The sequence below is a fragment of the Syngnathoides biaculeatus genome, chromosome 21 (assembly GCF_019802595.1).
Source record: "Syngnathoides biaculeatus isolate LvHL_M chromosome 21, ASM1980259v1, whole genome shotgun sequence".
Lineage (NCBI taxonomy): Eukaryota > Metazoa > Chordata > Actinopteri > Syngnathiformes > Syngnathidae > Syngnathoides > Syngnathoides biaculeatus.
In genome coordinates this window covers 5714824-5739853 of record NC_084660.1, presented here as the reverse complement: position 1 = coordinate 5739853, position 25030 = coordinate 5714824, and the positions used below count along the sequence as shown (strand labels likewise).

General features: G+C 49.5%; 1 protein-coding gene across 3 annotated transcripts in view; it reads left to right on the top strand.

The window, feature by feature from the left end:
* Positions 1-21893, top strand: part of efnb3b (ephrin-B3b) — a 46274-nt gene extending 24381 nt beyond the window's left edge. For all 3 annotated transcript variants that reach the window (XM_061808498.1, XM_061808500.1, XM_061808501.1), the window contains 3 exons: positions 14289-14381; positions 16602-16661; positions 18822-21893. In XM_061808498.1, coding sequence (XP_061664482.1) covers positions 14289-14381; positions 16602-16661; positions 18822-19252 — 584 coding nt within the window. In that variant the 3' untranslated portion in view covers positions 19253-21893. The remainder of the gene's footprint in view (positions 1-14288; positions 14382-16601; positions 16662-18821) is intronic.
* The last annotated feature ends 3137 nt before the right edge of the window (positions 21894-25030 follow it).

The following is a 25030-nucleotide window of genomic DNA, read 5'->3' as shown; positions in this document are numbered from 1 at the left end:
CACACGCACTTCACCAGTGCTAACGAATGCGCACTCACACCGGTGCACACGGGGACGGGGGGGGGACTTCTCTGATTATATGCACGCGCACATTTGTCGCTGTAAGCATCCTCAGAAATGGCTCCGAAAGTTTGGCGACTCGTCGTGGCGAGCAGGTCACGCGCCGCGGGACTGCCGCGGTGTTGTTGCATGCTGAGACAGATGGCGTGTGTGTGTGTGCGCGCCCAGGTTTTGTTGAGATGCGCACGAATACAGACACCCCCCCCCCCCAGCCCCCAGCCCCCGCCCCCTTGGCCCGCGTGGGCGCGAGCGAGCGACCAAAGGACTCCCAGCCTGGCTTTTATGCAGCGGGACCCCCGGGGCTTCGCGGAGAGCCCGGTGGCCGCATCCGCAACAGACTTCAAATGGAAAAACAGAATAGCGAGCGGACTCTAAAAGGTGTTTGTTTGTTAAGTCATTAATTGCGAGCGAGCGCACGCGTCCGCGTGGTCAAATTGTTCCGACGTTGCGGCGCGGGCAGACGGCGTCGTCAAAGTGTTCAATAATGCAGGGCTTGCGCGCTGGTTTATTTATTGAGGCAAAGCTGAAATAAATGACACAACAGCGGCGGCGGATCCGGTTTGGAGCGATGGGGGGGCGAAGGTGAGCGGCAGATGAAGGGTTGCAAAGGTGGGGGGTGGCGGTGGCGGTGGAGGGGGGGATGCGACTCCCACAGACAAAAGAGGAGACGATGCGGCGGGAGGAAATCTGCAGTGCGCCGTCAATGAACTGCGGCCGCCGCCTCCGCTCAGGTGCGCGTTTGTGCGCCGGATGACGGAATCCGGGGAGTCCCGAGAATTATTTAGCTCGCGGGTGTCAAACTCATTCTTCTCACGGGCCACATTGTTGTGCCGGTTTCGCCTCAGAGGGTCCGCCGTGACTGGGAAACAAAAATATTTAGTCATCTCATCATATCTACATCATCAATTTATGAGTTTTGGAATCAGAAATCGAGGGTGACGTGTTTTTCAACTATTCACGTTTGGTAGCGCAAAAATGCTTGTAATATCTCGACTTTATCGTTTACGATAAATGACGACTTGAAAATTTGGTACAGATTCTTAGAAGAATCGTGGAAAATGACACTGTAGATTTGGCTTCGCGGGCCACGTCAAATATCACGCGGCGCCCCCCGCCCCGCCCCCGTGCCTCGAGTTTGACACCTGTGATACAGCCGGCGGATATTTGATTGGAGCTGCCGACGCTCAAGTGCAAGGAGCAAACGACGGAATTCTACCGATGCGCATATTTGACGTCCTCTAAAACCGCAGAACATGTCCAGGTTCTACTTTTTACAACCCAAATGAAACTTGAGCTCCTTTGCAGCGATGATGATGAAAATAGAAGCTGATTGATTTCAGCAGCCTTTGCCCAGGCGTCTTCCGAAAACTGGCTCGCGAGCACGTTTTGCGGCGCCTCTCTCGGGCGCCGTAACTCGTTCATCTCCACGGACGAATCCAAGCTCCCTCCCGACGGCTCGGCTCCGCACTCGAACTCGCCGGGCCGGAAAAACGTTTATTGAAATTTCAAGGCCGCGTCTCTTCGTCGCCGACGACAAATATTGCCGCGGCAGTGGAGAGCGTTTTCGTCCTGGACCTCTGCAAATCTCAGTATTTTATTTTATTTTATTTTATTTTATTTTATTTTATTTTATTTTGTGTGTGTGTGTGTGTGGGGGGGGTGGATATAACGTGACAACTCTGAAATGTTTTAGTGGGTGAAAGCAGCTCGGCCTGGGGTAAGATGAATAAAAGAAGTGACACAGCGAGAGAAGGAGAGAAACAGAGAGAGAGAGAGAGAGAGAGAGAGAGGGATTATTTTGATGAGAAAAACAGAGAGGAGGAGAGGAAGGCGAGAGAAAAGATGCAAGGGGAAAAAAAAGTGTGGCGAGTGTAAATAAGAGAAAGTGACAGATCGCCGGGCTGATTTAGGTCACCAATCAGAGGCCAGCTACTGTCTGTTGCGTGTGTGTGTGTGTGCGTGTACGTTAGTTTGGGGGGAGGGGAGGGGGGGGGTTGATTACACGCGAGAGTGTGAATATGTCTCCCCCTGCAAAAGGTCACACACACTTACACACGAAAGAATCCCCCTCTTAATTGGATCGGGCCTGGTTAACATTGTGTGATTCATTTAACCTCCGTGCACTGTCTTGCCCCCCCCCCCCCACACACACACATATCTCACCGCTAAAATAGACAAAAGCGCGATTGTGTGCGACCGGTCTTCTGCTAAGCAACCAAATTTGTGTGTTTGTGTGTGTTTGGAGGCAGGGGGTGTTAAAAACAAGCGCACCTCACCGGATGACCTCTGTCACTTATATGGCACTCGATCACGCAAAGATCCTTTACTAACAAAGATGGCTTACTTGAATGTATTGAAACTATTTTCCACTTGCCCCGCCTCCTGCCGGGATAGGCTCCGGCGCTCCCCGTGACCGTCGTGAGGATAAGCGGCGAAGAAAATGGATATTTTCCACGTATTATCTTTTAAATTAAAAAAAAAATAGTTCAAATTTACAGTCTTGAGGCGACATCACGTCACACGGCACCCGCAGAATGGTGGAAAATGGCGAAGTATCGCATAAACCGGTCGGACAGTTCGCGATTAAAAAAGAAATAAAAATGCCGGGGCCGGACCGCTAATCTGGATTTGTGAAGAAAGGGGGGGGGAGAAACGCGATTTTACGACACGGGAAGGTCCGCTTGGCTGCAAATCCTTTTGAGTCGCCATTTAAGCGTCCTAATTGCTTCCAAAACGACACAAAGGACGTGATTAGCAGTGCGGCGTTTGTGTACGGGCGAGAGCTTCATTAGCTGTTGACTCGCTCGCCGCTAATCTCCATTGTTGTTTTGTACTTTTGGCTACGTTTCGCCCCGAGTCGTCGCGTCGCCAAGGTCACGACCCTCACGGCTCGCACCTCATTGGCCGAAATATCTCATTAGCCGCTACTGTTAGCGACGATTGTTTGTTGTTGTTTTTTTTCCCCCGCACGTGATGATTCAGAGCAAAATACGGGAGGAGTTTATCTGCTGTACTGGATGATGATCCAAATTAGAGGCCTTTGGTGGTGGTGGGGGCTCACTAGCGCTCAAATATTCTGAAAAGATGCCAAATTAATCCCCTTGGCTCCCCCTTCGGGGAATTTTCGCTCGTAATACCGCACATCTGCTCTTGTTCTATCCACTTATTATATATTGATGAAGTCGAGGGTGGGTAATTGAATAGCGTCACGGTGGAGGCGTGGGGGGGGGGGGGGGGGTGCGTTGGTGGGAACCCCGGTCCCGTTTCGCCACTCGGACCTCAAGTGGATCGAGGCGAGGGAGGTGGAGCTAGCTAGCTCGCTAAGCGAGCGGGTTGGCTCGCCACCCACGTGTTTGTGTGTGTTCGTAGCCCAACCCCCCCCCCCCCAAAAAAAAAAAAAAAAAAAACGGCAGCTCACCAACCGTCTTAATTTATGCAATTAAGAAGCTAATTAGAGTAATTAATTCAGCCAGGCCGAGGCCTCGGCTGGCCCCCATTCACCGCGTCGGCGCCGCCGTAATCCTCGGCACGCACCCTCATTATGAGCGGCGTCTTTGTGCGCTGGCGCGGACGCCGTTAGAGAAGTCGGGTGAGCGGAGGAAAAAAAAAAAAAAAAGGGGGGGGGTTAAATAAAAGCGAGACATTGGGCGCGGCCTAATGAGCGAAAACAGTGCGCTAATTCAGCCGCAGCGCCCCCCACAGCTTTCCTGGAGGTGCTGCGGGGAGGAGAAACGGGCCCAGTTGTGGCCATTTTTTTTCTTTTTTCTTTTTTTTTTTTTTTTTTGCAGAGAATGGCGGCTCTGTTTTATCGCTTTATCCTTTTATTTATTTCCTTCGGTCGCGTCCCGCCTTGCTTTTCGCTTCGGGCAGGTCCCGTTTTGGGATGATTTGAATCTTTAATAAAGATTGAAGTCCTGTTTTTTTATTTATCTTTTTTTATTCTACTTTACAATGTAAAAAACAAAACAAAAAAGAAAAAAGCCAAACAGCGCGGTTTGTTATTCTTCCATGATTGATACCCGTGTACGAGCGTGTCTCGCCGGCCTTTTGTTATTTTTGGAGCGCAATTAGGGAAACGCGTGATGAAGTCCAGATCGGCGCGGCGGACGCGCAGCTCTTCCAACTACTTGGAGTAATTCAAGAGGTTTGGATGAAATAAAACCACCTGGAGACCAATTATCATGTTGTTTATGCAAGGATATGCAATGCTCACGTACATTTACATTTTTTTTTCTTTTTTCCTTTTCTGGAAATGACCAAACGCGGGCCTCGCGCGTCGCATCGGTCCTGGTCCTCCCGATTTCCGCCAAACGAGCCGGCATTTGTCAGCCACTCAAAGGCAGATATCTCCCATCTGTCATGTTTTGGCAGGCTGCGCAAACACGGCTTCCAAAAGACCGGCGAGTAACATTCTCCAAGGCGTTTTGATCCTCCGGGGTTGGGGGGGCGCTCTGCTGTTTTTCACTTGACCTTGTTGGACGAACTCGCTCAGGTGGTCAAGTGATGAAATCTCACTCGCGGCGTCGGTAATTGCCGGGCTCGTTTCCGCGAGGTCCCCGGGTTTCGGCTGGCGCAAAAGGAGGCTTTGAGGTTGCGATGCTTTGTAGTTCTTGAACACACCTCGGAATTGAACCTGGAAAAGGAGTCAATTGTAAATATTCCCATCTCAAATCATCTTTTCCTTTTGATTTGAATGTAAAATGAATCTCATGCGTAAAGAGGATCAAACAGGGTTTGGCCACCAGGGGGCAGCATAAGAGGGACATATTGTGCATTTGACACATTTCACACCCTCACAGCTCATCGGTTCGGCACTGATATTCACCGTTCGGCACGGAGGATAAAGATTATATGACTGCGCGCTGTTACGTTCTCGATCTGCATTCGCTCCTGCGCCGATTGCGTTCAGTCCGTGACTCGAAAGGGTTACGGCACGTTCATTTCGAGGCTAAGCGGTTGTTTCCGACGAACAAAATGTCAATTGGCAAAGTCAAAGCGGCGGAAATCAGCTCGTATCTCGCGACGCCGCTGCAGATTTGATGCGGGAACGGTTCGGGGCGGGGGGGGGGGGGGACGCAGACAAACCTGCTGACGTGCAGACGCAGTTCTGGAAACCGAGGACAGACTGACGCGTCAGTGGCGCAAAGACAACAGACAGATTGCCGTGTAGCTTGAACACACAGTTCGGAGCAGCCGGCTTTAATCGCGGAGGAGCTAAACAAACACGACTGTCATCACCCCCCCCCCCTTTTTCTTTTACCGTTACACACACACACACACACGCAGACGCAAACGTACGGAGATGGTATATAATTGCGCGATGCCTTCCGCCGTCCGTCATCCTGCCCTTCATATTCCGCCCTCCTTCTTTCCACTTTCTTTCTCTCCGATCTCTCCCTGCAGCGGTATGCAGGCACACATGTCAAGATGCATTATTGCGGCTGGCTGCCTCTCATGTATGTGTGTGAGAGAGAGAGAGAGAGAAAGTGTGTGTGTGCGCGCACATGCTTTCCTCCTTTTGGAAACAATAATAACGGCAGGCGGGGGAGAGCTGGAGGGGGGTAGCCAGCAAGAGAAAGCAGACTGGACTGTTGGAGATTACCAAAGCATCTTCGAATTGTACCGCATGTGTAACAACAAGGACACGCACACAGTAGGAAGACATTTCATGGTTTTGGTGCGCGTCGTCCCTCCCGCATTTTCCGAAAAACACGCACATTAGCTTCGCCGAACTTTGCCGATCGTCCCGGAGTCCGAACGCTCGTTGGTCTCTGCGGGCTGCGATCAGGGGCGTCCGGCCCAAAGTCCGCCGGGATCGACTCGGTCTCGCCCGAGCACAGTCGCTTCGGAGGACCGACGGAATTCTAAGCGTTAGCCGCGGCGCGGTGGCCATTTTTTTTTTTTTTTTTTGCTCCAATTTGAGAGAAGCTCGGGGTGTTTTGTTAAAGGGGTCACCTTTCGCGTCAGCGCGGGGAAGGCCGAAGCCAACAGCAGGTGTTGCTTTGGGAGGTCCAGCGTGGCAAAGTCATCTTTGCTTTTGCAGGGTTTTGTGACTTTTACAGCATCGGTGTGGAAAGTGTTTTTTTTTTGTTTTTTTTAGAAGCAAAACCGTTTCACGCGTTTCCTCCACCGCTAGCGAACTTTTGAGGTTGAGGTTGTGTCGTACTGTCGAAGCCTGAAACGAGCCAAAGGTCCCACATACTACAGTACAACGTGAGGATCCCGAGTCGAAAAAGAATAAGACCTGCACTTAACGCGTCCGTTATCAATGGGGGGGGGGGGAGAAAAAAAAATCAGCTTTCGGCTAAACCGCAGGTGTCAAACATGAGGCCCGTGGGCCAGATCTGGCCCGCCAGGTGATTTCATGTGGCCCGTCTCAAAATCTGTGATTCTTGTGGAAATGTGTCCCAAAATTTCTAATTGTCATATTGAGACGCTTATAAGCATTTTTGTGTGACCAAACCTGAACAAAACCCTTGATTTCTGATTCCAAGAGTAGTTAATAAATTCCATGTGTAAATATGATGAGGTGATGAAGGATTTCTATGGTTTCAACAGTCTTAACGGCGCTCATGGGAGGAGACCGTAACGACAATGCGGCCCGCGGCAAAAATGAGTTTGACACGCCTGATCTAAAAGATAAATTACTCATTTCTGAAACTGTTTATCTCTACAATATTAAAAAAGAATAACTAAAACTGTGGTGTTTTGACTGAAGAGAGAACAGATGAATATTTCAATTGATTTCAATGGGATTTTTAAATTGAGGGTCCACGGAACAAATTCAATTCTTAAGACTGAAAATTTCAAGTTGATAGGGTTGTCAAACTCATTTTTTACATGGGCCAGGTCTAAGTGATGGTTTACAGTAAATGTGCAATTAATATATCACACACACAGACCCAAAAAAAAGATTGCTACACAACCATGCCTCAGTTCTCCACCTCAATCCGTTCCAGAAAACGGTTTGAGAAGTGATTTGTTTGAAAACCGAATCAATGTTTCCCATTACAATGAATAGAAAAAGAAATAATGCGTTCCAAGCCTTAAAAATGAGGCTTTTTAAAACATTTTTTTAGCTTTTCTTGATCATAAACTGCATAGTAGAAATACTTGTAAAGTTTAAATACTTGATATAATAAAAAAAATGAAGAAATGTATTTATTTTTTTTCCTGAAAATATATGCTTTAATAGTAGAGTACACTACGCTAACGCGTATCTGTAGCGACTGGGCCCCTAGCCTTGTAAACTTTTTTTATTAACAAAAATGCAGAACAACTTTAAACGAGCAACTTTCGTTGGAGCCGTGGTCGGGGGTTAGTACGGTCGTCCTCGACAAGAAGGATAACAACGGTCACTGCACAGAGGCTGCGTGATACAGAATAACAATATTTGAAATCAGAAGCACGTGTAAAGTTCTGACGTGGATTGTTAACAAAAATGTTTCCGATCGACAAAAGTGAAGACGTCATTTTAGCAAGAAACACCAAGTCGCCCCGTTTGATTTGCTTTCGTGGGCCACATAAATGGATGTGCCGGGCCCGCTGTGGCCCCCGGGCCGCGAGTTTGACACCGATGTTCAAAATTTTTCTACGCCGTAAACGGCCGTTCGGACTTCTTTCACCGCAGCAACGAACATTTTGTCGAGTGAATATGTATTCCAAAATGTGTCGTATCCGTTTTTGCGCCGGATCGCACTGGATTGTGTCCCTAATAAAGTGCCATCGTTTGTTCCGTCATTTTCTCCTCCCCCCCCCCCCAATCCTCAATCCCTTCCGCGTCCCGTCATCTTAATTTAGAAGCTCGCCCCCTTCTTCCCGCTTTCTTTCCCTTTTCCCTCCAGATGCACGTCACAGATCGTTCCCTCCCTTCAGACCGCCGACCCACTTCCCAAAGAAGCGGACTTTTTGTCCTTCACCTGGATCGGCGCGCGCTCCAAAGATCCGCCTTTTATTTACTCAATTTCATCGGCCAGAACGTCGAGTCTTGACAGCATGGGAATGTTTGTTTGTTTGTTGTTGTTATTTTTTTCCTTCCCCGATAAATGCAAAATAGGATCAGCGGGGTTTTCGCTCAAAGGTCCCTCATCCCGCGTCGTGCTTGAGCATTTTTGTGGGCCTGACGCCAACGCTGTAAGCCAGCAATGACAGACAATGTCACAGTGGAGGATTCTGTGTGTGTGTGTGTGTGTGCGGTGAAGAGTCTGACAAGTGACGGGGGGGTCGGGGTGGGGGGGTGGGGGTGGATGTGAAGCCTGCAGATGGGTGTCGCTGTCTCCCGTTTTTTTTTTTTTCCTCCCCCCCTCGCTGCGCTCGAGTGACATCGCAGTACATCAAGAGAGGACGTTTGTTTATGGAGAGGCAGGAACAATCGAACCCCCCCCCCACCAACCCCCCCCTCCCCGTGTCGATTAATGCCTTAAATACAAGCAGAATGTGACGCCCGTGCGTGTGTGTGTATTTATAGTATATATTCCATAAACGTGTACGATAGGGGCAGCCCTCACAGTTCTGAGGTCCCGGGTTCAATCCCGCCTGTGTGGCGTTTGCACGTTTTCTCGGGGCTCTCCGGTTCCCGTGCAACGTTCATTGGACGCTCTAAATTGCCCCTAGGTGTGATCGCGAGTGCGATTGTGGCGTTTGTCCCCATGTGCCACGCGATTGGGCGGCGACCAGTTCAGGGTCGTGACCCCGCCTCCTTCCGGCCGGGGTCGGCTCCGGCGCTCCCCCGCGACGCCTTGTGAGGATAAGCGGCTTAGAAAACGGATGACTGGATGGGGTGTAGGATAGGTTGTTTGTTTGTTGATCCCCAACCTGTTAATTCAATCCCAGCAAAAATACACATTTGACATGGATATCCGTCAATGGCAGTGAACGTGTCAAATGGCTGCCAATGATAAATGACTGGACTGATGGATTGATGCAATTCAGTAGCCTCAAAATTTGACGTAGCTTCCTTGTTGGACAGAAAAATCATTCATATTTATATTATTTTAATTTTTTTTTTAATTTTTTTTTTTTTTTTACACTTTTAGTGATGGATTCAGCCCGGCAAAATCAATCTAAAATTAAAAAAAATAACTTCTCGGGCAATCTTTTTTTTTTTTTTTTTTTTTTTTGTGCTGACTAACAAAATCCATGCAAGACGTTTCGGTGTCTTGTTTGCATTTTCCAAGATGTCCGTCGTTTGAATATCTTTCCTCCCGGGCGCGATCCTATAACACACGCGTCTCGGACTTCCTGCCGGATTTCCACGATGGATTTAGATCCTGCCGTGTAGGAACGAGCGGATTCTTGGAGCGGCTTGGGAATAAAGTGGGGGGGGGGGGGGACAAGTATGAGACGTTGAGGAAGAAGAGCTTGACCCATTTCTTCAAGGCCTTCAGTCTCTTTGGCTGAAGTAACGGAGGACTGTCGTGTGTGGAGTGGAACGCACAACATACAACGTGAAGTCGCCGACCTCAGCGGGGGCCCACCGAGTCGGGGGATCGCCGCGACGGGTCACCGAAATCAGCGTTTTAAAGCGCTTCACTTTGAAGGTGGCGCGTTTTGTCGCACACGATCGAGGAGGCGCCCCGCTGCCCCCCGGGGACGGGAACGCTGACCCAGTTGTGCGGAACATTGCTCGCGACTGTCCTACATGGCTGCCGCCCCGGCGGCGTTGCGTCACCCGGCGAGCCGCTCGCGTTTTATTTGGCGGCGTGAGCTGCGTTTTGTCCGTCTGGGATTCGCCGATGAGTTCAGTCAGGGAGGAGTTAAAAAAAAAGGCGCTGAACAGGGTGACAAATGGAAAGACAGTCGGACCCGATGGCATACCGGTGGAGGTATGGGAGCGATTTGGTGAGGTGGCAGTGGATACGATAGAATACTCGCGGGAGAGAAGATGCCGGAAGAACGGAGGAAAAGTCTGCGAGTCCCCATTTTTAAGAACAAAAGCCGATGTTCAGAACCGTAAAGGTGATGAGCCGCAGAATGAAGTTTTGGGAAAGAGTAGCGGAGGCTCGACTCAGGACGAAAGGGAGTATCCGTCTGGTTCCACGCCTAGAAAGAGTAGCACGGATGCACTGCTTGCCTTGCGGAGGAAGGTCAGAAGGAGCTACATTGTGTTTTTGGAGACCGGGAGAAAGTCTAGGACAGAGTACCAAGAGAGGTTAGAACTGTGGGACTGCATGCGCAAGTCCGGCGTGGCGGAAAAATCTGCTAGAACACTGCAGGACATGGATGAGGACAGCAGAACAGCGGTGAGATGTGCCGTGGGTGCGTGAGAAGAATTTCAGGTGGAGGTGGGATGCATCAGGGATCCGCGCCGAGCCCCTTCCTGTTTGCGGTCGTCATGGATAGGCTGACGGACGAGGTTAGAAAGATGGAGGCACGCACTGGAAAGGAGAGGAATGAAGTTGAAGGGCAAAGTCTGTAAAACAGTGGTGGTGTTATTATTTGAACGCAACACAAGTAGACAGGCAATATAACGACACTAACGGGCACATTTTCTTTATCCTCCGCACAAAACGTCGACGAACCTGTTTCGATATTTTGCATACCGCATAAACTCTGTACTTTCGACTTTATAACTATGATAGAAGTAAAATCGGAATTATTATGATTATTATTTTTAATTTGGATTTGTTACAGTACACTATTAGCTCTTTGACAACCTGGTCTCAGGAACACATTTGAAAACATCTGTGACCTTTTGCGCTCACACTTGAATCAGCAGCCGCCGCGGAGCGCACACACACACACACACACACAACACAACGCACACACACACAACACATGCACACGCACACTTTGGCAGCTCAAGCTGGGCCATCTCGTGTATTGTGACACGGATTTAGTTCAAGACAAACAACAGCGTGACTGAAACAAGCAGCGTAGGGGGCCTCCAACGGTGCTTTTTACTCGGCGGCCCTGAACTAACCATTCGCATCCAGGCATGCGTGTCCGACCGCGGGTTCCTCACATCGGCGCTGACTTTTTTTCTTTTTTTTTTCTTCCCTTTTTCTTTTTGACGTGTCGAGCGCGCATAAAAGTTCACGGGGCGGACGATTGGCGCGACGCCTCCGTCGCTTTTCCGTTCGCGTCACGTGGGATCGAACGCACATGTACCGTAACTCCCGGCCTACGGAGCCCGCCCGGTTATAAGCCTCACCCAGTACATTTGTAAAGGAAATACCATTTGGTACATACATAGACCGCAGCCGTGTAAAAGCCGCAAGTGCCCACTTTTAAACGAGATATTTACAAAGAAGGACGGTACACAGAGATGTTAACGCTAGCACCGCCGAGCTAACGCTAACCCTAGCACCGCCGCGCTAACAGGGCCGATTTAAAAAAAAAAAAACATACTGGTAAAAATTACCGAGACACGGGAGTAACACGCTAGCGCAGCGCTAACAGGGCCGGACCGGTAAAAGTCACTTCCTCGGCACATATATTCCACCGGTCTCACTCTTACTTTTTCCGCTCGAGTGCTCCCTTGGGGCCGTGAGAAAAAAAATGCACAAACCGCAACGGTTGAAAGCGTGTGAAAAAGGTGGCGGCTTTTAGGCCAGAAATGATGGTATGTGCTTTGTTGTGACGAAAGCAATGTTCGTGAGAAAAGGAAACTTCAGCTTGCGTATCAGAGGTAGAATGCAAGATAAAAATAGTCATTTTCAATAATTTTCTGTTCTGCCATATGGAGACGATTCCGTTTCAATCCAAATTCCGTTTCCCCACAAGCTAATAGCTTATGATGGCTTCATTAATGCTCATAAAGCCTCAGCAGATTTCTGAAAAGGCTTCTCGACACTTTTTATTTTATTTTTTTTTATTTTTGAAGGGAGGGTGGGAACGGGCGGTTCAGGAGCGAGATATTTATGCTCTTCATCATCGCCCTGACACACATGGCGCTCTGGAGAGAGAGCAAAACAAATTTAAACAGGAAGGCAACTGTAAATTCCACCCGAGCGCAAGCGCACACGCAGACGCCATCCACTCGAGAAAGCTAACTCGGCTGCGCGAAAGGCGGCGCCGCGCGGAAGGGGAACGTTCTTCGCAGACGCGTGCGCGCGCACACAAGTGCGCCGGGAACTCGCGAAAATTCGCAGCGGCTCGGCAGGGGTGGCGACGCGGGGAGGCGAGTGGGCCCAACGGACCGAACCCGGGAGGGGGAGGACAACCCAATAGAGGCAGGCTAAAAGCACCACGGCGGGAGCAAAAGACAGACTCCCTTGTTATTAAACTTGATTCACAAAGCATAATGCCGGCTGAGGAACATTGAATGCAGCATTCATGTGGTATGATGTAAATAGATCACACTGTGCAGTTTGCGTGCCAGCGCAACAGAGGCTCTCCACGCTTTGCTTTTTTTTTTTTTTTTTGGGGCGCGTTGCCAAACGGCCGGCGGGGACGCGACGTTTGTCGGCGAAGGATCGCGTCGTGCAAAAGTGAGATTTGAATTCAGCGGGGTTCCATTGATGCGGGACTGATCCCGTCACCGTTGCGTTTCCTTTCCCCGGCGTCCCGGTGTGATGAAGGCAGATTTGACTCATTTGGATTTTGTGACACATCCTTTCTCTTCTCGGTCCGCTGGCGTTTCACAACCCCCCCATCACTGCTCATCATCGTCTCAATTACTCATCCCTCCTTCGTCTGTCTTCTTCCTTCCCCGCTTTTCCCTTTTCATCTCGTCCCAAATCACAGCCATGGGCGGCCATCTCTTTTCTCATTTGAGCCCATTACTCGTCGCTGACCGCCACAAAGGCCCCGAGATGGGCCGGGAAGTCGGGCCGTAAGCTTTGTGGGCCGCATTTGAGTTCCGGTTTGAAATCGGTCGACATCATAAGCGCTCTTGTCACCGCGGTATCGGCGACACCTTGTCGCGGCCGATTTCCTCCGGCGGCCCGCGGCCTTCTCGCCCCCCCCCCCCCCTCCGTGCCCACTCCCCTTCTTGCCTTCCCTTCAAATGTCGGGGAACATTAGTCTCAAGGTGGCCGAGGTTGCGCCGACGGGTCCGTTTAGCCGTCGATTCCCGTTTTGACGATATCACCTGTATCGGCTCCCCCGCTTGGAATTGCGGAACGTTGTTATTTACACCTTAGCGACATCCCCGCGTTCCTTTTTGGACCTGAGAAAATGTATTTTGGCACCCCCCCCCCCCCCGCATTATCCCTTGAGTCTTTTTTTTTTTTTTTTAAAGCTGGAAATGCACTCTTGTCGCCTCGTTTGGAAAAGTATGCTTTATGCGTTGACCCCGTCTCACCTCTTTCCAATCCGCCCTCGCGCTTTCACACTTTTGCATTATGCAGAAATAGCGGGAAGGAGGTGTGAGAAGTCAACTTGCATCTTCTTCGCACCTCCTCCTCCCCCCCCCTCACTTCTCCTTCCTACTTTCCTTCCTTCCTCCAAGCGAGCTGACCGCCCGTGTCAGGGCGCACGTCGTTTTTCCAAATGCAGTGAAGAAAATAAGTATTTGAACACCCTGCTGTCGTGCAAGTTCTCCCACATAGAAATCATGTGTAAAGGATAAACTATGGAATTGATTGTTATCATTATGGTATATGATTGACAGGTTTCAACAATCACGCCCTCGTTTTACATCTTGGCAATTTCTTTCAAATTTTGGCAGCGTTGTTGCCAATGTTTATTTTTACTTTTATAGGAATTTAAAGTTGTATATACTTGGGTGACCGCCCAAAGTTGTCCACCCCTAAATACCTGTTTGAGTTTTTTTTTTTTTTTTTTTTTTTTTTTTTTTTTTAACTCCGCCGGTACCGCAGCTTTCTATTTGGTCCTCATAAAGAGATTTCTGTCTCGGGGTCTTTTAACGGACGGCAATTACCCCTTCTAAATCCCAATTTAAGGCCAAATTGCCGGCCACAAACCCAGTATTAATCCGGCGCGTCCCGGCCGAACGGGAGTCGCGGCGCCGCGAACGCGCCGGAGTCCGAGCGACGCCGGCGGGCTCGTTAATGGATGCCAGCGAGCGGCTTAAAATGAGGACTTATTAAAGTGCTCGTCGCCTTTCTAGTTTGACATTTCCAAAGTTTCGAGTCTGGCTTTTAAATTGCCGCTTCTGCAAATGTCACTTGTCGGCTCCCCAGATGGTTTGACGATAGGAGCAGAATTTATTGTTTGGAATAGGGAGACATTGTGCGCCGTGAATGGATGTGCACGCTATGTTATATACATATGTGTGTGTGTGTTCTGCCGCTAACCGCCATGATGTCATTGTATCCTCGCAGCTACGTCGGACGGGACGCGCCAAGGTCTGGACAGCATGCGGGGAGGAGTTTGTGCCACGCAGGGCATGAAGGTGGTCCTGAAAGTGGGGCAGAGTGAGTCCTCTTTTGCCATTTCCCCACTCTCGTTTGCGTTTCTCGCCGACTCGCAAAAGAAAATACCGGATCGCCGTCTTCTTCTCGTTTCCGCCGCTCACACCGCACACAGACGCACACTGGCGTGGTTGTGGCTGGCTCCTCTCAGCGACGATATTAGAAGTTGTTAAGCGGCGCGAACAGTGGAGAAAGCGTAGGATCGCTCGGCTCTAATGAGGCCCGTTGACTCTCCTCGTACTTGCGTTTTAACTGCTTGCCCCCCCCCCTTTCCCGTACAGCTGTACATTGCACGCGCAAACATGCCCACGACCCAGGAGAGATTTTGTGCCATCTTAATGCAGCCCGTACGCGTTATTGTTTTTTGTTTTGTTTTTTTTTTCCTCTTCCGCAGCGCTCCGCTCTGTGAAATTCTTTGCCCGAGTCCTCCGTCTGCTTGCTCTCCATCTTATCGCCCGGGCAGCTGAAAGGTCACGACCGCGTTGTTTGTGGTCTCTCGACACGCACACGCGCGCGCACCCGACGTCGGCGCATTGACTTATTTCGCCGGCCATCTATCTCGCCTGCTCCCTGTCACACTCGCGAGCGGCACATTATTGATCCTGGCAGGCGCCTCCGCCCTCAACGTGTGTTTGTCGGGGTTCGTATTTGTCACTTTATGCCCAGTAAACTTTTGCCGTCCGCAGGGGGGGTCGGGGCCCGGCCCCAAACTCTTGAGTAATTGATTCCCCCGCCCACCCCCAGCCTAGACCCGCCTATATTAATACTGTGGATTAAAATACCTTCATACGCAAGTTTAATGCATTAACCTGTCGGATTTGTGCATTGTGGCTTCTTATCGCGCGTAATTTCACAATTTGTGGAGTTTTGAGCGTGTGCTGCGAATTCGAAATGCTACCTCTCCCAAAAACTGAAAAAGCAAAATTCATAAAATCGCATATTACAAGGAGTGAAATATACACTGTGTACAGTAAGACTGTGTGAGTTTTAAGACAATAGAAAGAGTTTATAAGGAGCGTGGAGAAAATTAACATTACTCAGGAGAGCCTCATACAGCTTTAAAATATGGATATATATATAGCGTTATTCCTGGCCTACAGAGCGCACCTGTTTATAAGCCTCACTCAGTACATTTGTAAAGGAAAATATCATTTGGTACATACATACGCTGCAGCCATGTAAAAGCCGCAAGTGCCCACATTGAAACACGAGAAAGACGATGTACGGAGAGTTTAACGCTAGCGTCGCCACGCTAACGCTGATGCTAGCGACGCCGTGCCACGCTAACAGGGCTGGTTTAAAAAAAAAAAAAAAAAAAAAAACAGAGTGGTAAAAATCACTGAGACACGGCGGTTAGCACAGCGCTAAGAGGGCCGGACCGGTAAAAGTCACGTCCTCGGCACATAAAATCCACCGGTCTCACGCTTAACTTTTCCGCTTAAGTGCCCCCCTGCGGCCGTTAGGGAAAAAAAAAATGCACAAATTAGCCGCATCACCGCATAAACCGCAGGGTTGAAAGCGTGTGAAAAAAGTTGTGGTTTATAGGCCGGAAATTACGGTAATCCCCCAAATATGTGGGTACTATTTAGTACAGTAAATTCCACCCATTGGGAGGGTGGCCCTGAAAACTAACCCATGCGATAAACGATGGCTGCGATTATATTTATACCTTTATACGCAATCAAAAATATCTTAATAGGTTCCTTTCAAGATTTTATGACTGCTTGCGAGCAAGCAAAAGCAAATGTCGGATTTGAGAATTGTCTGCGGGTTTTCCGACCGACGGATTGAGAAAATGCATCTTTTCCATCGAGTATAGTCTGGACTCCAAATGCACTACTTTTAAGAAATTTTTTTTCTTTTTTTAAGTAACCAAGTCAAATTTTCGTATTTTGGCAGCAGATAATTTTTATTTTTGTAGTGAATTTGAATTACATAATGAATTTTCTATTGATATATTTTTTAAAGTAAGGAATATGCTCTTCATTTCATTCGTTTCTGTTCTCGCCGTGCACTTGAATCACATGACGTGACTGACAGCGTGGCAGATGGGCCGACTCGGCGAGAGCGTCGACGACGTCGTCGATGTTGCGGCTTTGCTGCGAAGGCTTTTCATAACCACCTCTTGATCTGACACAATAAGTTCAGTTTGGCAACACAATGGGTCCGAGCGCAGGAGTTCTGATCGATAACGCCCCCTCCCCCCCCCCCTCCTTTTCACAGGTCCTTACGGGCTGCCCCCCAAGAAGGAGCCAGCGGGACGTTCCACCAACAGGAACTCAGGTAAGCGAGCACAGCAAATGGAAATGACCCGCAAGATGGATGCAGGGAATAAGCAGAGCCTTGTCGATGTGGGATAACAACAAAAAGCAGCAGGGGGATGGAGGGGGGGGGGGGGTTAAGAGGGTTGGGGGACAGATGGAGGATGTGCAGCGGCGACATCTGCGGATCTCTCTATTTAATTCCATATATTTTCTCTCCATCCTTCCTCGCTTCCTGGCCCCTCTGAGCTAAGTGCCGCAGGCGGGTAGTGGATGGCTAATAGCTACAATGGGCAAAGGACAAAAAAGAAAAAAAGATAGATAGATGGAGAGCAAGAGAGGGAAGAGGGAGGAAGAACGGAGGGGGGGAGGCAAGGAGCCACGGCGAGACCAGAGGCAACATTTGAGAGAGTTATTACTGTCATTAGATGCTGCAGTCTGGATGGGGAAGAGGGTGGCAAGAGGGACGGTGCTGGCGGGGGGAGGGGGGGGGGCTATCAGGGAGGGGTGATGGAGCAGGCGGAAGCGTGAGCCACATGAGGTGGAGCGAGGCGGGAATTTGTAAAAAGGCAATGAAGATGAGATTCGGTCCCGCGCTCTGAAAAACAATCGAGGACGGCCTCGCGTCGCGTTCGGTGACCTTGCGTGGTCACTTTATTAGGGACGCACACATTCCGTTCCGGTCAAACCGATTCGAAAACCGTCGAGGAACCGGACAAAGGCGTGTTTCAGCTTCCGCCCGGAACCATTTTTTTGCATGGAAACTCGCGTTCCACAGGGACTTTTACTGCCGACGGACCCGGCGTTGGGCCAGTGATAAACTTTGCCAAAAACTGAAAAAGCAGCCTCTTTAAGTGATGATCAAGACGCTGTTAGATGTATCATATAACATATAACACGAAAGTATGAGTTATCATCTTTTTCTGCGTGTCCAAAAATGCTCATCACGAGCATGCTAATGCTTAGCATTTAGCTGTCGAAAATTCTGGACACCAAATTTATGCCATAACCTCAAGATTGAATTCCATCCCTCATAAATGAACAATAAAATACACGTTAATTTCACAAAAAAAAAAAAAAAAATCTTCATGGAAGGGTGGTTAAAATTTGATTAGTCGATCAATTCCAAAAAGATTCAATCCTGACGGTGCTGGTTTTGACCTCATTACATTCCGCGAGCCTCCCCAAAAACATCTTTTAATCAGACTTTGCGAAATTTCTGTATGCCGGATGGAAGGCCGGGCTTATAATTATGTTCCTGCCTTGACCTTTCATATCTGAACCCCTTTGAAATTGGCATTATTCCCTGTGATCCGCGCACAAAGAGCTCACGTTTTTTTTTTTTTTTTTTTTTGGAAGGGGGGGGGGGCGAGTGCAGGATGAAAAAAAAAAAAGAGAGAACGGAAAATAGGTGTCGAGGTGACGGAAGAGGGTTTATAATGCAGAGAGCCAGTGAAAGGTGACAGTCATAATGGAGATGGAGAATGAGGGATGTCAGTTAATGGAGAGAGGAAGAAAGCCGGCAGAGACGAGCATTAGCGCTTTGCTCGCCCTCAGTCCAGCACAACGGGGCGCTCGTGCGTGCGCGAGCGTGTGCTCGGTGCAAGGTAGGTCATTACAGCGCCGATAAAGCCAAGAATGAGAGAGGATGTGTGTGGGGGGGGGGGGGGGGGGGCACGCGTGCCAAGAATAACGTCCCGCCAATCACGGGGCGCTTTGTGCCGGAGCGACGTGCGGTCGCGACCTTAAGCGGGGCTCGCCGCTTTGCAAACGCGCCTGCCGCTTGACGTGCGGCGACACGCGCGCACCTGCGTTGCCCTCCTTCGTTGAGGTCGTCGCTTCGTGGGGCTGCTCGGTGGACGCAGAACCCGACTGTGTCCGCGCGAGTGTGGTCGAGCCCCGTAACGGAGCGGTACCGCTAAGTCAACACTGTCGTCGGGCTGTGTGTTACCTCCATTGCACGCTGCGGCTGTGCCGCCACCTCAATGTCAGGGTGTTGAAAAGCGGTCCGGTCCAGAGTCTGCTTATTTTGCTAGCCTTCAATTACCCCACCCTCAAAAAAAATCTGAAAAATGCTGATTTTCGATGCGGCTGTCCCGCGACCGAGCTCGTTAATCCGTTTGCCAGGATATCAAAAGAAGTTTAAACGTACGGGACTGAAGCGGCGTCTGTTTTCTTCCAGGGAACTCGACCCATTCGAGAGGACCCAACACCTTCGGAGGAGGCGAAGGCGGCGGGGAGAACGGGCCGCTGCAGCCGTCCAACATCGCCCTGATAGCCGGCGCGGCCGGCGGTTCCGCGTTCCTGCTGCTCGTCACCGCCGTCATCTGCGTGGTCTGCTACAGGCGGCGGCACGCCAAGCACTCGGACACCCACCACCCGCCGCTGTCGCTGTCGTCGCTCACCAGCCCCAAGCGGGGCGGCGGCGCCGGCGGCGTGGGCAGCTCCAACAACAACGGCTCCGAGCCCAGCGACATCATCATCCCCCTGAGGACGTCGGACTCCGCCTACTGCCCGCACTACGAGAAGGTGAGCGGCGACTACGGACACCCCGTCTACATTGTGCAGGAAATGCCGCCGCAGAGCCCGGCCAACATCTACTACAAAGTATGAAAACTGCACTCTCCGGCCGAGACCCCCAGAATCCCTCCGAGCCCTGCCCCCAGCGAGTCCCAAAGTCCCCGCCGAGCCCTCCCCCACCTCTGCCCGCCGCCGTCACCTTTCGCACCCTCTCACCAGCCACAAAAAATCAACCGTGGCCAAACCCCACCGTCACACTTAAAGGTGTGCGCGAGGGTCCGCCAGCCCACTGGACACACATCCCGGAACCTCCTCGAGGAGATTCCCAGAATGCACCTGGGAGTTCGCGAACGTGGCTTTTGGACCTTCTGAGAGCAAAAAGGACTATATTTAAAAAAAAAAAAAGAAACCAATCAACCAGTGAAAGCCCAGACAGTGCTGAGGAACTCCTAGTTGCCTAGAACCTAGCAGAACCCGCACCTCCCTCCACAGTACCATCAGCCAATCAAAGACGCCCCCCCCCCTCTTTGCCGCCGACACCTTCGGGATTTCTCAGAGCAAATAAAGAGGACTGGGGCGGGGGCGAGGGGGGGGGGACTCTCGGAGTCGGCCCGATCCGAAAAGTCAGGGTGGAGGTCAGCCGACCCGACCCGGGGGCCCGAGAAGGCCTCTGAGCTGTCGGGGCCGCGAGCTCTTGTATATTTTAATAAAGTGTGCGTGCGCGTGTTAAGTATGTGTGCGCGCGTGACTGTGGTCTTTAGACTTGTCTTAAAAATACCAAAACACAAAAATAGTGAGCGGATATCACAAAACAAAAACGACAACAACAAGAAGAAAAAAAAATCCAAACCAGTGAGATTTTTCTATGGCCATCAACCCTTATAGATGATATATATATATATATATATAAATATAAATATCTAGTAAATAGATGTTTTTTTTTCATTTATTTTCTATTTTACCAGCTAAAACCACACCTCTGTTGCTAGCCCTTTTTTTCTATTCTTCACAACTTACCGTGGCGCAATATGCCTTTTATATTCATTTAATCCCTTTTTATTTTTTATTTGTCGTCAACCCCCCCGCCCCCTTCGTCATTAACACCCCCCCAAGGTGTTTGTATATTTTTATAGCTTCTCGTTTGACGCTTGTAGTGTTAAAGTTTAGACTTCGTTTGTGGAAGTGTTGAAGGTAGAGCCATCGATGATCGTTTTTTTTTTTTTTTAATTCAATTTTTTTTTTAATCCTTTGTGTGGAAAGAAGAGAGGTGAGGGCAAAAAGAGAGAGAGAAAGAGAGGCTGGGAGGAGGACAAAGCGAAGCAAAGGACTGTGAGGAAGTTGCGCACGAACGATTTAAAAAAAAGAGAGAAAAAAAAAAAGGAGGACTGATGACGAAGGATCCGAATGGACGGGATGAGGAGCAGCGGCCTCGGCGTCAAAATGTGTTCCGGAGTTGGACTCATGCATCTCGATCTCAAACACACACATGCGCACACACATTGTGTTACATTTTTCGTGTACACACATACACACGTATACACACGCGCCTGTTAATGACTGCTACACTGATTGCATTAAAACACACACACACACACACCCCACCCGACAATTAGTTAAAAGTTTGTGCGTACATCGAGTGCCGCCAAATACACACACACACACACACACACACACACACACACACACCACACAGAAAAAGGCAAGCTAGTCGCTAGTCGCTATTTTGTTCACGTGCTTAGCGGTAAAAGTTGTTTTGTGTTGCTCAGACACGTTTGTGGCTTTTGTGTGAAGTTGGTTGACAAGTGGCATACACACACACGCACACGCACACATGCGTACACACACTGCAGTTTTTTTTTTTTGTGTGTGTGTGTGTGATCCTTCCTTAACTGTATTTTGTATCAGTACCTAACATCATCTACAATATGTATTAAGATGTGCTTTAATTGTCACATATGCCCATGTTTTGTTTTTTTTTTTTTGGTTTTTTTTTTTTGTAGCCTGGTTGCTTCCAGCCTATGTTTGACGGTTTTAAAATTGTGTTTTAAAAGAGGACACGTGGGTAGTAATGGCGGGGTCGGTGTGTGTGTGTGTGTATGTGGGGGAGGGGGGATTGGGGGGGGGCGCTTTTGTACAACTCCAAACTCGTTTTGTTGTTTTTAATGTGCAGCGTTGCCGTCTTTTGTCGATTTCGAACACGCAGAGAGAGTAGCGCACACGCCCCGCCGAGGCCTCGGCGCCGACCTGTGCACGTAGTTGTGATTTGTACAAAAAAAAAAAAAAAAAAGTGGGTCAGGAGTTGAGGGGGGGAGAGGATTTCCCCCCCCCCCCACTTTCGGACTGCCGAGTTTTTTCATGTTTTCACGTGGATTTCAACATCTCACTGTTTGTGTTTGACTTCTGGGGGAGTGCTAGCTGTAATGGAACCATGAAGTGGGGGGGGGGGGCGACTTGGCATACCCGTCATCGGCTGGTAAAAGTGTGTGTGTGTGTGTTTGTGCCACCATGCAGCCCCTCAAATGTGACCCATTGTATTTAGGGGGCACCTTTGCGTGAGGTGTGCCCCCCCCCCACCACCACCACCACCAACCCGAACCCCCGATGCTCCCCCCCCCCCTCCACCCACACACACACACACCTCTGAAGAGAGGAAAAGATGACTACATTCCTGCTTTTGAGAGAGAGAGATAAAAAAAAAAAGAAACAGTTGAATAAAAAACAAAACAAATGTTTAAGCACCACTTTGGACCGTGATGTGAGATTCATTATTGTGTTTGTTGCTTTGTTCCATTCGTGGCCCTGCGCATCAGAGCCCCCCCCCCCCCCCCCCCATCTTATCGGTACCATAGATTCCTCTCAGCGGGGTTCCTTTGAATGGGTCTCTTAATAGCATTACACACAAGCACTCCCTCGAATGTTATCAACAACTTACCAAACTTGGCTTCGTTAGTGTTGCCTGGCAACCTATTGACAGACCTGATTTCATTCCCCGTCTCCCCAGCTTTTACCCCTTCCTCCCCCCCCCCCGCTCCGTCCATCGGTTGCTGTAGTAACCATTAGCGTCCCTTGAGCGTTTCCTCATTTAACACCGGGGGTGGGCTCGAGGGTGACCGCTTTGATCGATGTTGTGCGCGGACGCGGTCGCCACACTAGCCATCTCCCGGTTGTCGGACCCGCTTCGCGAGGATGAGGATGCGGGCAACATCCCTTGGCCAGTTGCCGTGGCAACCGGGTGTTTGCATCCCCCATATTTTCAGATTGCAGGATCTTCGACAAAGTTTGCACAGTGCAATTTTTTTTTTTAAAAAAGGTCCACAGAGAAGACAAAAGCTTTCTAAAAAAAAATAAAAACCCCACATATTTTTGGGTTGGCATTTTTGCGGCAAAAAAGTTTTCATCGCAACATGACAGCCATTTTTGTGGCGTGCACCATGAACTCACACACACGTAGGATTTCACATTACACGCATTATTGATAATACGATGACATCTTCAACAAGAAAAGATAGTTTTAACTTTTTTTTTTTTTTTTAAAGAAACGAGTCGTGTCTCTTGAACGCAGCTGGAGTTCCCCAAATCCGATGGACGTAAACGCTTCCTTGCATATCACGTGGCACTACACTCGCTCCTAATTGGCCGAATCAGACGCATACGGCTTGTCAATGTCGCACCTGTGCTCCTGTGTTGGTAAATAATCCTTTTGATTAATGACTTATTTTTATGTTCCCCCCCCCCCTAACCAAAGCGATGTTATTTCAGCAACGCGTCACTTACAAAACACCAATAAAGCATTTCGAACGCGGACGACGTTTTTTTCCGAGCAAGCTCAGCTTCAATTCAACGAACGAAGAGCGGTGAGTCTTAATTTTTGTGTACGCGTTGAAAGTCGAATCCCTTGCTGTCATTTATTTTAGTCGAGTTTTATGTTCCACAAAGTGAAGACATGAGGTCAAATAGTAGGAATACCTGGGAAATATGACGGTTAATTAAGGTACCAACGCAGGTTTCCGTTTATGTTATGCTGACATGTAAATATTACTTGACTTATTAGCGAATATCATCAATAAATAAAGATAAATGTAGTGTGTGGCTATGATATTTCAACCACTAGCCTAATTCATACTTCCTTCTCAAAGTCTGCTTCAAAACATACAATTATGAGCCTATGTCTTTGACGTCACCGCAGGCCCAGGATTCCCTTGTCCGCCATGTTGTGTGTCAAATGGATATTTTCCCATTGACTTCCTTTGATATTTTCTAACAACAAAGCATTTATGAGCCGTCCTGCGTGTATCGAGTACGACGACAGCTGTAAAATTCAGGTAGCGTGGAAACTACGACCAATGGCCCGATTTCGAACCTTTTTCCTTTTTGTATTTTTTTTTTTTTCCTGTCCTCCTAGTCGTGAAAAGTTCCGCGAGCCTTTGCCTAAGAGGTTTAATAACACTTGACTTCACTTCGCCCCCATCTCGGTGATGCTTTGTCGCAATCAGATGCGGAAGGAAAACAAAAGAGTGGCAATTCGCTTGACTGTAGCAGCAAATCAATGCTAATCGCGTCCCTGGAATGGCGCCGCCGCCGTCCGTTTAATCCAGTGCTGCAAAATTCCCCTCAAAGAGGAACTAATGCTACTCTAATGGCTGTTAAACCATAATGAGCCCTTGCTTGGTTCTTTGCATCGGAGGTCCTGCTCGGACTGCCGCGGTCGCCTTATCATTACATGCTCATCATTACCGCCGCTAATCTGTTCTGCTCCCTGCATACGCGCATGAATATTAATGCCACTCCATCGTGATAGCGACGTATACGCGCACCTGCGGATTTTGCGCGCACACGCGTCGTTCTCAGCGCGCGTTCCCAGTCGCTCCCCGGAAAGTGAGCGGTTTTAAGCGAGATCGAGAGCGGGGGGTTGTTCCCGCCAAATCAGAAAGGCTCCCGCAAAGAGGCCGCGTCTCGGTCCAGTCCAGCACGACAAATGAAAACAATGGAGTTGCCACGGTGATGTCTAAAAGTCAAAGACCAACGGGTGTGGAGGCAAGAGAGAAAAGTCATCCGCCATCTTATTCATGCGCTCCGTCCGTGTTTATACACACCAGGGCCTTTTGGGATTCTTGTTTCCGAGATACTTTACCCATAATCCTTTAGGGCAGCCATATTTTCAGCAACACCCCCCCCCCTCCCCCACCTGATGAAGTTTACCGAAGATGCTCGAGAGTTTCACGCTTGAAACTTTTCTTAGAAACGTTCCCCGACGCGCGGCGATGCCGGTTCGGAGTGGTGGAGTTGAATTCTTTTTAAGCGGTGCCAGATGATGTTGGTTATGGTAAAAATTATTCTTTAATCATTTGGGGGGAGGGGGGGGTGGATTTCACGGGTACGGGTGCCAGACTCTGCGGATTAGTCTTAACAGCTGAAGCATGCCATTTGCCGTTGTGATCGCAGATGATGAAGCGCCTTTTGTGGATGAGCGCCGCCGTCTTCGTCTGCTTTCTGCGTCCTCTCCGGCTCGTTTGTGCGTTGTCGCTCTTTGCTAACGGTAAGAAAGAAAATAAGCGGCTCGCTTCATCAGACGGCTTTTTGCGGAGTCCCCCGTGTGTCCTGCTCACAGGGGGGGGGGGGGGGAAAGAGAAACAACGCGAGCGCTTTTGATGGAAACGTGTTTCCAATGTGTTTAGGTGGCGCTAATGATCAATGAGAGTACTGTGCGGGGGGGGGGGGCAGTGGTCATTTTCATCACGGGATTTGATGCAGGTCGCACGTATTAAACACGTCAACACTGCGGAACGAGATGAGAGGTTGCGTGGCAATTTTTTTTCCCTCCTCGTGCATTTCAAAGTTGGGGACGGATTCCCACCTGCACGCATTCCCGCC